The 12,799-nt window shown below is 52.5% G+C and overlaps 1 protein-coding gene across 1 annotated transcript in view; it reads right to left on the bottom strand.

Annotated features, from left to right (window-relative positions):
• The window catches only part of LOC101578749 (netrin-1), a gene marked incomplete at its 5' end in the record, with an annotated part of 73,667 nt that overhangs the window by 52,737 nt on the left and 8,131 nt on the right, over positions 1-12,799 (bottom strand). The window contains 2 exons of the mRNA XM_004645158.2: positions 511-564; positions 4,144-4,293. Of these exons, the coding sequence (XP_004645215.2) occupies positions 511-564; positions 4,144-4,293 (204 nt within the window). The remainder of the gene's footprint in view (positions 1-510; positions 565-4,143; positions 4,294-12,799) is intronic.

The following is a 12,799-nucleotide window of genomic DNA, read 5'->3' as shown; positions in this document are numbered from 1 at the left end:
AACCATGACGTGATGGGAACATACCTATGGCTCCTACTGGTGACCATGTCACAAGGCTCTGGTTGGTGGTCCATGTCTGTCATGGAGGAAGCGTTACATCTTCAGTTAGAAGAAGGTAGCTTTCTCCTCCTGCTGCCCTTTATGGGCTCTCCAGTTCCCGTGCCCAGTGTAGATCCCAGGCCCAGGAAGTCTTGGCCCCAGCACAGCCCCTCCTTCCTCAGTAGCCCTAGGAAGGAGGCCCCGGATGCTGTCAGGCCAGTGGCCAGTACTCTAACTCAGTACAAGGAGCTTTACCACTAGGGCTCTGGCCTTAGGAAAACCTGTCCTTCTCAGAAGCAAAATCACCAAGAAGTACCTTATGGCGCTCCCTCCTCCACAGTGTGCTGCGGGGTAAGGGGTGGGTACCAGGGACACAGAGCCCAAGGGGATTACAGGAGCTGGGTCTTCTAATGCCCCTCTCCCTCCACACTGAGACAAAGTGGCACACAAGAAACTTAGGGGACAGCTCACCTTCGGGCTCCTCCACGCTGCTGGCTGCAGTGGTCGGTGGTGCTACAGGGATCTCTGCGAGATTCAGGACAGACCGGAGAAAAAAACAGGGGAGAAGACATTATTTTCGACTTGCAAAGAAAATGGCTCACCACAGACTCCTCTGGACCCTCTCTTCCTTGGATGCTCTATATAGCTCAAGAAAAAAAAAATATTTTTTTTTACTTTTTGATACATGGTGTTGCTATATGGTTCGGGCTGCTCTTGCGCTCACTTTGCAGCCCAGGATGGTCTCAAACTTGCACTGATCCTCCTGCTCAGTCTCCCAAGTGCTGGGATTATAGGCACATGCCACCACACCTGGCCAGAAAAATTAAGATAAAAAGAAAGCCAGCATCAGGGTACTGGAGTCCTGGGTATGTTGTCTTGTTCTCTGGTCCCTTCATTTGGTAGGGATGTCACAGCTCCTGGTTACTGAAGGGGGACCCAGTGACACAGACAGAACGACTCTGTGTCCTTTCAGTTCTGCTGTCATCAGCTCAGCTCTGCGCCAGGGTGGTAGAGACAATCTTCTCTGGACTTTCTGTTCAAAATGCTACCTTGACCCTCCTCACCTGTGACCTCAACTTGAAATACATATGGTGTGTGAGGGCAGTGGGGTTTGTCACAAGGGGCACAGACGTGTCTGCAACCCAGTCCCACTTCACACAGGCTCCAGGACAGAGAAGGAATACGCAGGCTGGGGGCAAATCAGCGACCCCTGAGGAAGCAGGCTCTGCGCCTTTCGGAAAACGGACAGAGGACGCAGCTCTCACTGCAGAACCACATCTTGCTCTCAGATGATTTTATCAGCAGTAACCTACAGGTGCCATGGTGCAGCAGCTCATTAGGAAGCTGGGGTCCTTGGACAGGCCCCTTCTTAGCGCTGAAAAGACATGTGGTCCTGCCAGGAGCGCTCTGCAGGCCAAATCTGCACGGCTTGGTCTGACCCTGCAAGTCCACAAGAAGGACTGAGCCAATGGCCAGGGAGCCCCAAGGAATACCCAGCCTCAGTACTGTACACAGGCCTGGCTCTTGATTGCACATGGAGTATCCGGAGCTCTCCAAGCTGGGACGAAGCAGGGCCATTTGCCAACGCTCATGGACCTTGCAGGGTGGGGTCCGGAGTCTTGAGACTGCCAGGTGGAAATGCCCCCCAGCCATCTGCTGTCCTGTGTGGAAGGAAGGGGAAAGCACAGCGCTTGTGGGAAGGCAGGCGCTCCCGCCGCACGAGGGTTCCATTTCTGAGTCTGAAATATCAGCTCTTGGCTTTTCCACTTGGGAACTGGAAATGTTGGCTCTAGTCATTTCTAAGCAACCTGACAGCTTCTAACAGCTTTGAAAGACCTAGCAGATGGGCATGGGGGCACATCCCTGTAATCCCAACACACAGGAGGCTGAGGCAGGAGGGTTGCAATGAGTTTGAGGCCAGCCTGAGCTACATAGCAAGGCTAAGTCTCAAAAAGGAAAAAAGAAGAAAGAAAGAAAGAAAGAAAGAAAGAAAGAAAGAAAGAAAGAAAGAAAGAAAGAAAGAAAGAAAGAAAGAAAGAAAGACAAGCATGCACAAGGCCCTGGGGTCCCACCCAGCACCAGGCGGGGAGACACAGGCGGACTTTGTTTCTTCCCTACATTTCATAATCCCAGATTTCTAAAAATATTTACAGTTTTTTTAATGGACAGACAAAATGATGTTTACAAATTCTTCAACTGGATTGTAAAAATCTTTCAACCCCTTTCTCCCTCCCTCCCTTCCTCCTTTCCTTCCTTTCTTCCATCTTTCCAGAACTGGAGGTTGAACTCTGGGCCTTCACAATGAGCTACAATCCCAGGCCTTAAAAAAAAAAAAAAAAATTGAGACAAGTCCTTGCTAAGTCACTAGGCCACTTCAAGCCCAGGCTAGGCTTGAACTTGTGATCCTCTCTCTTCAGCCTCCAGAATGCTGGAAGTACAAGTGACTATCATTGTGTTCTGTTTTCTAAGGAGATGCTGAAACAGAACGCAGGGCTTGGGCAGGCAAGGCAAGCATGCCACCACGGAGACACCCGTTCAACCTGCTTGCCCCAGGTAGGCGTCTAGCTCCAATTCCTAAAGCTTCACTTCCTTTGGTCATTTCTGTCAGGACCCAGTGGCTATGGGCTGGAGACATCCCTTGATTCAGAAACTGGTCAGTGGCTGCCCGAGGTGCCCACGTGCTGGGGGAAAGGGTGTCTGCAGGGCCCAAAATGGGCAAGGACTCCACGACTGCCCCTGGGATGAGGGAGGCCCCACCTCCATGCTGTGGCCCTGGTGCTGGCCTGTGACTCAGGTCATTCCAAGTCCCTCATAACTCAATAGGCCCCAAAGCCCACCCACAACTAAACGACAGAGAATCTCTGAAGGAGAGGTTGACTGACTTCTCCTGAGAAGGACCAAGTGGTAACTATTTCAAGCCTCTGTGGGCCTCACCATCTCTGCTATAGTTACTCAACTGTGCTGTTAACAGCACAAAAGCAGCCACAGGAAGCATGTAAATGGGGCAGGGTACAGCTCTATGTCAATAAAGCTTTATTTATGGACAGTGAGCTTTGCATTTCACATAAATTTTTTTTTGCGTCATGAAATACTATTCTTTCTTTGATTTCTGTTTCAATCATTAAAGAAGGAACAAACTACTGAGACATACAAAAGCAGGCAGCAATTTCCTGGGCCAGATTTGCCAACTTTGCTCTCCAGAAAAACAGACTTTGTTTATGGGATCATACTCTGTTTGCTGGGATTCCCTCCTCCTTGTCCTCCTCCTCCATCTCTTCCTCCCCTCCCCTCCCCTTGACCTTCCCTCCCCATCCCTCTGCTCCCCCCTCCTCCCCTCCTTTCTTGGCTTGGTCAGCCCTGCATGAGGACCTAGTAAGGCTAAGGTCCAGAGAGAGGTTAGACCAACCTGCAGTGAGGCAAGGCTTTCTAGCAGCGCTAATTCTCCGCTCATAACCCCAGCACAAGCCTACCATTCTGAAACCCTTCTGAGCCAAGGCCTCTGAGAGAGCCTGCCATCCTGCCCAGCCTCTCTCCATGTTCTGCCCACTCTGGACCAGCAAGGTCCCTGGAGCTCCTAAGGCAGTGATGGTGAGCCTTTGAGAGCTGTCAATGCTATACACAGTTGGCCATGGCACATGAGCTGTAGGTTCGCTGTCACTGCCTTAGGGTGACAATTTCCCAAGGGCCTTGGATGCTGTGCATACAGCCTGACCCAGCTATTCTCAAAGGCCCTGGGCTTTTGGTTCTTTCCATTCTCAATGCACCAAGGCAGGGACATGGTAAGATTCCTGCAGCCGCAGCAGCAGCCCACCCCAGATCTGGGGTCAAGGTGGAATGTGAGAACAGCACCTGAGCTTGGGAAAAGGGTTTGCTTTCCCCCACAACTAGAGAGGCAGTTCTGGGGAGGACCAAGGGCCCTGTGCAGGCTGGCTCTGCTGAGCCTCCAGCTGCCCCCGCAGGATACTCCTCCCCGACCCCAAGCCTGAAGTCTCCTGGTGCACTGGGCATTAAACACCAAAATGACTCAACACCAGGAATCAGCTATCCCGAGGGGCCCAATCCCCCCACCCAATCCAAAGGCTGAGAGCGGGGTCCCACACATACTGATGCAGGGCGCGATGGGTGAGCGGCTCTGCTGGTAGCCCTTGGCACAGCGGTTGCAGGTGATGCCCGTCACCCCGTCCTTGCAGGGACACTGGCCAGTGGTCTGGTTGCAGGTCTTGCCAGCAGCACCAACAGGATGGCAGTCACAGGCTGTAAGGAACACACAACAGGGTGGTTAGAGCAGATGGGTGGGGTGTCTGCCTCCTGGGGAGCCCTATGAGCCTCACCCTAGGAAAAGGTCAAGGACAGGGGCAGGCCTGAACCAGTCCACACATGGTCCAGAGGCTCTGAGGGTGGCTGCCCACACATCTGGGGATGAGAAGTGAAAATTGAAACAGATTTACACAAAAGGGCTGTTTTGGCAGGAGGAGAATGAAGCAGAATAGAAGGAAGGCCAAAGACCAAGTATGTTTTCAGAGGTCTGGGGTATAGCACAGTGGCATGGTGCTTAGTGTGCATGAGGCCCTGGGTTAAATCTCCAGAACCTTCCCCCACTAATAGTAAGAGCCCAGAGCCTTTGTCATGTTTCTTTGGTTTTGGTCTCTACCCTCCTTTGGAGACAGAGTCTCACTATGTAGCTCTGGCAGGCCTTGAACTTGTTTATGTTGCTGACTTTAAACTCACAGTGATCCACCTGCCTCAGCCTCCCCAGGGCTGGGATTCTAGGCATACGCAACCACCCTGTTACAGCACTTGTCATACATGAGTGGAAGAATCAGAATTTGGAGGTACATGGTCCCTTAAGAGGTTCGTGTACTTTTCACTCTGCTCTCTGCCTACTCTAGGCCCCTGCATTGCTTTGCAGACCTTGTGGGTGGAGGAGTGGGGCCTGGGACATGCTGAAGCCTGGAGGACCTGCAGATCAGAAAAGGCACAGGCAAGAGACTTCCAGGGCAACTGCCCCCACCTGCCTGGAAGCCTGGCACCCCAGACTTGTGTTTCTGGATCACGGAACCCATACACTAAACACCAGGAAGGGCCACAGCAAGAATTTGGTTAACACCAACTAAATGTGCAAACAAAAGTTAGAGAAGTAAAGAAACTTCCTGGGGCTGCCTGGCATGTGCAAGTCCTGAGTTCGATCCCCAGTACCGCAAACAAACAAACAAACAAAAAAAGAAACCTCCTGGGGCCTCACAAGAAGTCAGTGGCCAGGCCTAGAGGTGAGATGAGGCCCCAGATCTTCAGGTCAGAGGCTATGGCACCAAAGAGCACAGCCCATGCCTCTACTAGCAATTCTGAAAGAGGTGACAGCTGGGTAGACTGCCCTGTCCCACTGAGGCTCCTGCACCCTGCCCCCCTCATCTCCTATCCCCACCCCCAACCCCTGCTGTGGTCTAAGCAGCAAGAGCATTCCGGAGGATGTCTCCACCCACACCATAATGCTCTGCTCTGCGCAAGAAGAGCTATCCCACGGAGGATTAAGCACAAGCAAGTGCCAGCCCTGCCCCCAGGGCATGCTGAGACAGCAATTCAGACTGGGTATGGTGGCATGCACTTGTAATCCCAGCTCTTGGGAGGCTGTAAACAGGCAGATCACTATGAGTTCTATCTAGTAGTGAGACCCTGAATACCCTGTAGACCCTTCCCTAAAAAAAAAAAAAAAAAAAAAAAGAGCTATTCCAGCACATAGTAGACACCAGGAGCTCTGCTAAATCCTGCCCACCTGCACTGAGGCAGTGGAGCAGTGGGTGGCCAGGGAGCAGGAAAGGATGCAAATGTTTTGCCTGTCATCTTGCCCCAGGGAAGCCCAGAGAGGGTAGGGGTGGGCTACAGCAAGGCATCCTGCAGCCATTTCGACTGGTGCCACAAGCTTCTATGCGTCCCTGTCCCCAAAGGGGACAAAAATATCCAGGAAAATAAGTGAGAACAGAATCCTAAAAGAGCCAAAGCAGAACTTCCCCAATGAGCCCTCTCAGAATGAGGGCCAGAGCCTGCAGACCAAAACATGGCCTCTCCCAGCTACCCCAGTCCAGGAGCTGAATCAGAAGGACAGAGAAGGATGCCGGGAATTGTCACTGTTGTGGCTGGACACATGAACACCTCTGGGAGCACTCGAGAAAGTGTCCTGGCTGAGGATGCCCTGAGGGTGCCAGGGCAGGGCCTGGGAGGACATCTGCCTGCTGCCTCCTACACTGCAGGGCCTGGGAGTGGCAACAGGGCTCTTCGAGCCTTGCCCCTTGTAGGTAAGAACAATACCTTTTTAGGATCCTGTCTTCTTAAACCCATCCTAAATTCAGTCTGTACCCTGTAGTTTGTTTTAGAACTCAGTAATGAGAAGAGACTCACCCTTGATGATCAGGGGGCATGCTAGGATGATGGTAGCAGGGAAGGGAGAGCTGGAGGGGCCTCGGATCTTTCCCTATGGCCTCTTAAATCCACCCCACAATGGGCACATCTCTAAGTTGGCTGTATGAAGGCAGAGAGCTGCTGCCCAGCATCCCACAGTCCCTAAACCCCTGATGTGGGTGAGGGCACCAGGCAGAGGGAGACTCCACGGGCTGTGCCAGCTGACCTCCCCTGGCCCGCCCCACGAGCTGCTGGTAATCCTAAAACTTATGCCAAGACCTCCTCCCGCGGGTGCTGATGGAATACAGCCGTGTGCCAGTAACATCTAGATCCTCAGACTTGGCTGGGGCTGGGGGTGGGGGTCACAAAAGGTTGCTTGGTCCCTGAAGTTTCTGAGCCAAGTCATACATGGACACTAGCATCAGTCCAGGTCATCTTTTTCTTGGCAGGAGCTGGCCCAGTGTGGACTCGGGTGGAGCTGGACATGAGCGTGCATTGTCCTCCCTAGAACCCTGCACAGCTGGTAACTTGCTCCGCTGCCTGAACTGGCACACCGCAGGGAGGATTCCACTCATCTCATGTACCTGAGGCAGCAAGACGACTCGGGTTTATAGCCCAGCAAATTCTTGTTCTAGGAATTGAAGGCACCAGGGTTGTGAAGACTGCAGGACAAAGTGCCCGCCACCAGGCTTCAAACTGCCTGTGACAGGGCATTTCTCCATCAATGCTCTGACCAAGCAGGCCCCTGCCAATCTCCTGGGCACACACACATGCATCCTCTCATGGAATTCCACAACAGCTCTGTGAGACTGTGGAGACAACCTTAGGGCCTGGACTCCCAAAGGAGCCTCAGGGGCTGGCTTAGGATAGAAGCCAAAGGGTCCCCTTTGGTTCCTCACCAGAAATGCATAGGCATGCGTGCGCATGCGCGTGCACACACACACACACACACACACACACACACACACACACTCATGGGCACACACATATCCCCAGAAACAAAGGTTCCCCTTTTCTTACTCACACAGGCTCAGATCCAAAATACAGACTCCTACAGACCCACACCCAGAATAAGGCAGACGCACACAGACACAGATACACAGTAGACAGATTCACAAGGAACAACCGTGGGCAGCAGCACAGGGTAGGGAGCAGGGGAGGAAGGAGATAGGCAGAGTGTGGAAAAGAGGCGAACGAACACCCTTCAGGGTGGTTCTAGGGAGGAGGGTTAAAGAGAGCCTCCCTAATTCTTCTGAGCCCCTGGTGTGGGTGAGAACAGCCTCCCCCACAGGAAGCCTGCCTGGTGACTCCCAATTCCCTGGACGTTGGCCACTTCTTTCTGAAGGAAGGTCACCTGGACTGCATGGGGCAGGCAGCACGTGGTCACGGGAAACAATCTACTGGAGCTTCTTTTCCACAAAGAGAAAGGTGAGAACAGAAGGAAGTCCAGTCCCTGAGAACACGGCAGCCTTGGGTTTCCCACAAAAGCTGTGTGCTGCAAGCCTCCAAGTGAGGCCAAGAACTCAAGCTGTCCCCGCACTGGGCCATCGCACAGGCACAGACAGCTCTGGGAACCCAAGCGGGCTGGGGTACATAACAGGAGAGCCAGGCCTGGCCCTGCCCTGCCAGCAACTGTAGGCTAGTGCCATCCCCACTATCTTACCAAGTGGCTGATCGGTAACTGTAGAGGCCTGTACTCTCACAAGTCATTTTGGGTCCACACTCGCTCAGAGGGAAACATGGCAGCAGCTGGCACCCTCGGACCTTAATCCCTGGGGCTGCTATTGATGACTGTGTCTTGGCCTGGGGCAGGGAGCCAGCCTCCCTTAGCCGGTACTGTGCCAGAAGCTTCTTGCTGAGGAGAGTTAGTCATCCATGAAAAGGAGCCCACCCAGGGACCCAAAGGAGCCCACCCAGGGACCCAAAGGAGCCCACCCAGAGACCCAAAGGAGCCCTGGGCAAGCTGGGCCAGAAGGTTCTGGTCCCGGCTCCCCGCACCTGAGCAGCACAAGGCTTTTGCTTCTACCTCAGATACTCTAGTCCTGGATCCATGGAGGGCTGCAGGCTCTATTCCTGGACGCTCACAGCTGACACCAGGACCCTGGACTCCCAGCCTCCAGGAATGGATGGAAGGGTACATCACCTGGTTGGTGTGCTCTGTTCTGGCAGCCCCAGCTTAGACACCTGTGTCAGGCCTCAGGCCAGCATTTGCCTCCCTCAGTCCCTTAAAGACTGCCCCCCTGCCCTCCACAGGAGGACATCCTGCCTTTCACCCCACCAGCCCCAGCTCCCCTGGGGAAGCCACCGTGTTTGCTGGGGGAGGGGAGCCTCCTCTTCAATAGACCACTGAGGACCCCAAGACCCTAGCAGGCTGTCAGGGCACAGGTGACTCGACAGTCCCTTCCAGCTCTGACACCAGCTCACAGACTATCAGCAAGGAGGGCCAATTTCAAAAGGTCAGGCAATGAAGTCCTGGGGCATGGCACTCTGCTGGGTCCCAGGACCATCCGCAGGCCACAGTGTAAGGCCTGTAGGAAGAACTTCTGCCAGGGTGGCAACGCCATCTTTGCCTGACTTGACTGCAAGGGGCATCCTCTGTTCCAGCCCTAGAAAAGAAAGTGCTCAAACAGCAGGTGTGGGGAGCACCTTGAGAAGGCGAGACCAACCAAAGTCCTGGAGGAAACTCCCTCTTGGGCCTCTTGAGGCCTCTCAAGGCCTCCCAGGTATAGAGGAACGTCTCAGGCAGAGAAGTCATCTGGCCTCGCATCCCAGGACCCTGCTTGCTCAGCGAATGGGGGGCCCTCACCATGCTCCCCCAGGATGGCTGGTCACAGCCAGTTAGGAGAACACAGGGTCTTCTGAAGCCTGCAGCCCAAGGTCTGCTTCTTTCACAGCCCGCCTGGGCTAAGGGGACATATTCTCCTCTGCGTGGAATAAGCACAGGCTGTATACTGAATGTCATCCACAAAGAAAGAAGAGTATGCAATGGCTCTGGCTGCTTCAGGGGGCAGGGGGATGAGGGCCAGCTCGGCACAGGGCATGTGCTCCATAGAGACAGAGAGCCAGTGTCTTTCGAGAAGACAGGAACCAAGGCTGCCCATGTCCCCATAGCTTCTGTGCCTGTGTCAGGTCTCTTGGGGAAAGCCTGATGCAGGTCCCCCACCACAGCTGGCACCGGGGAGAGGATGTATGTCAGGCACAAAGGCTGTGTGGGCTTCTATTCTTTCACTTCACAAAAGAGGGCACGAAGGGTGGATAATCAAGAGAAGAAGCACAGAAGAGCTGGCCAAGGCTGTCAGGGCAGCTAGAATGAAGGACCCCAACATCAGGAGGAGGTAACACACAGGACAAGCAGCACAATGTGGTGGGAACTCAGCAGGGCCAAACAAGGAGCAGTGGACACCAACTTGGGAAAAGGCCTGCTAAGTGAGCTCACAGCTATGAGCAATGGAGAACGGGGTGGCCCAGAGATAGTATCTGAAAGCCTATACCTACTCATTTTCTGTTGCTATAACAAAATCCCTGGGGCTAGGAACTTTATAAAGAAAAGAGCTTCATGTAGCTCACAGTTTTGAAGGTTGAAAATTCAAGACTGGGCAGCCACATTGGTATAGCCTCTGATGAGGGCTGCCTTGGCTGTGTCATAAGACAGTGGACAAACAGAAAGGAAAATAAGTACATGGACAAGAGGTCACATGGCCAAGTAGAAAGCCAGAGAGATTCAAGAGCTAGGTTTCCTCTTTGTTTTTTCATGTGTTGGTACTAAGCATTGAGCCTAGGGCTGAAACACACCCCCAGCCACACTCTCACAGGAACTGCAACCTCATGAGCACTAGCTGAGTCCCTCTTTGGGATGATCCCCCGCACCTTATCACCTTGTCCTAGGCCTGCCTCTGAAAGGTTCCACTGCCTTTCCACACTGGGGATCAGGCTTCTAGGACACAAACCCCTGAGGGACAAACACAAACCATTTCTCAATCAAGCCCAGCCCTAGAGAAGGAGTTCTTCTTCTATGGGTTTATTACATGCATAGATTCCTCTAACCATCCCAACAACCAGGACTCGGCATGGCCCAGCCCTCCCCAGAGTTCCCTCCCAGGTGTCTCCTCCAGAGCCAGCCCCCCCGCCCGCCCCCACTCTAGGCAACTGGCCCATCCTCTGCCCCTCTTAGGTCACCACTTATAGGTTGTCTTTTCCTGGGATTGTACAGTACTTACAATGTTCTAATATACAAACGGGACTGACTCACAGGCAGTGTGTGGAGACTGACCTTGGTCATTCAGCCAAACACATTTAAAAGTCACCCACGCTGTGGTATGACTCGATAGCCCATTCATTTTCATTTCTGAGTAGTATTCCTTGGTGCAGATGCACCCTTTTGTTTGTGCACTCAACCACCAGGCACACTTAGATGGCTTCCAGTTTGGAGAATTTAGGAATAATGCTATTAAAATACCCCCCGTGCCAGTGTTTATGTGAACATAAATTCTCATTTCTCTTGGATAAATATCTAGGAGCAGGACTGCTGGGCACTAGTACAGGGCTATGTTTAATTGTATAAGAAATTACCAATTACCAAACTAGGTAATTTGTTGTTGCACGCTATTTAGAATTTGTACCAGTAGTGTGCAAGAGGTCTAGTTGTCCTTGTCCCCACCAAGTACGTTGAGTTGGTAGAATGCTTTATTTTCAATGAGTGGCATCCCATTGTGCTTTTAATTTGCATTTCCCTGGTGACTACTGATGTTTCCTGTATTTATTTGGCATCTGTCCATCTTTGGAGAAGTGTCTAATTAAGTATTTTGTCCATTTTTAATTGGGCTGTTTACTTTCTTGTTGAGTTTTTTTTGTTTGTTTGTTTGTTTTTTGGTGGAACTGGGGATTGAACTCAGGCCCTTGTGCTTGCTAGGGAAGCGCTTATTCCACTGAGCCATCCCCCCAGACCCGTCTTGTTGAGTTTTGAAAGTTCTTTGGCCAGCGAGATAGCTCAGCAGACGAAAGCAACTGCTTAGACAAGCTCAGGCAAGCACAGGGACCTGGGTTCAGTCTCTGGCACCACATGCCATGCCAGCCCCACCCCCAGGATGGGCTTAGCCAGCCAGAGTCCAGGCATAGCAGCACAAGCCTATAATCCCAGCACTGGGGAGGCTGAAAGCAGAAGGATCACCATGAGTCCGAGCTGCACAGTGAGACCCTGTACCAAATACATTTTTTAAAAAAAGTTATTTACATATGCTGGGTTCAAGTCCTTTGTTGCATATGGGATACACAAGTATTTTCTCTGTATCTATAGCTTGTCTTACAGAAGGCTCTTTTTCAAAGGAACACCAGATCCATCTGCCAGGTCACCCCACTCCTTAAAGTCTTTCTTTCAGCGCTTCCCCTGCCCTTAGCAGGGAACCCACCTCCTCTCCACACTCCCATGACCACCCTGCGCTGCACTCCTGTTACAGAATGTCATAAACCTTTAGGAGGCAGGGTCTAGCAAAGATGGTAAGGTCAGGGGCACCCAGGCCTCCTTCCTGACCGAGGTTCACCAGGACTGGGACTCAGCTGCTTCCAGCCTGGGCCTGGCTGCCCGGCACTTCACTCGGCTGCCTGCTCCCACCCCAGATCTCGTCTCTCTGTCCAGTCCTCAGATCCCACCCCCAGTCAGCGTGCAGAGCAGCTACTTTCCTTTCTATTTATGTCCTCCACAGCGTTCAGCACACTGTGTAATGATCTTTTCTTCTTTATTATTAAGAACTTCTCCAAGGAACCAAGTCAGTCCCAGTCACACAGCCACTCCAGTGCCAGACACATAGTAGGTGCTCAAATAATGCTAAGACTCAATGAACAGTCTTGTTACTGATCTGAACATGACTCAGGGCCCACGGGCGGCCTTCTCCATGTGAAAGGCATCTCGCACACCCTGCACATCTGGCGGAGACAGTGAGAGGCACACGGGAATGATAATCCCCTCACATCCCAGGTCATCCGCAACCTCAACGAGGCAGCGCTCTCCACTCTGAAATTCTCCACGCTAATAAGGGCTGAGGATTGCTGAAATCCACAGATAATCCCCATCTTCACTTCAGCTGTCCATGTCAACCTCCTCCCGAGCCCAGCTTTCCTTTCTCCCAGCAGTTGCTAACAAGGCACGAAAGCATAAATGTTTCACGTTGCGTGGCTTCGCCTCTCCCCTGCCACTTTCAGAGCAAGGTGCAGACAGCAGGAAGTGCAAGGGGAAGGGAGCCCCATAATCCCGAACTGGTTATTTGACCCTGAGTGATCTAGTTAACTATAGTCTTCTTGCACCTGTTCTTCAGTGGAGGGGGAAAACACAGGTCCTAAGAATGGTTCCGAGAGAGAGAGAGAGAGAGAGAGA

This window comes from Octodon degus, unplaced genomic scaffold (genome assembly GCF_000260255.1).
Source record: "Octodon degus isolate 3935 unplaced genomic scaffold, OctDeg1.0 scaffold00219, whole genome shotgun sequence".
In the NCBI taxonomy this organism is placed as follows: domain Eukaryota; kingdom Metazoa; phylum Chordata; class Mammalia; order Rodentia; family Octodontidae; genus Octodon; species Octodon degus.
Note: the sequence above shows the minus strand (reverse complement) of the source record. Positions and strands in the feature narration are given on the sequence as shown.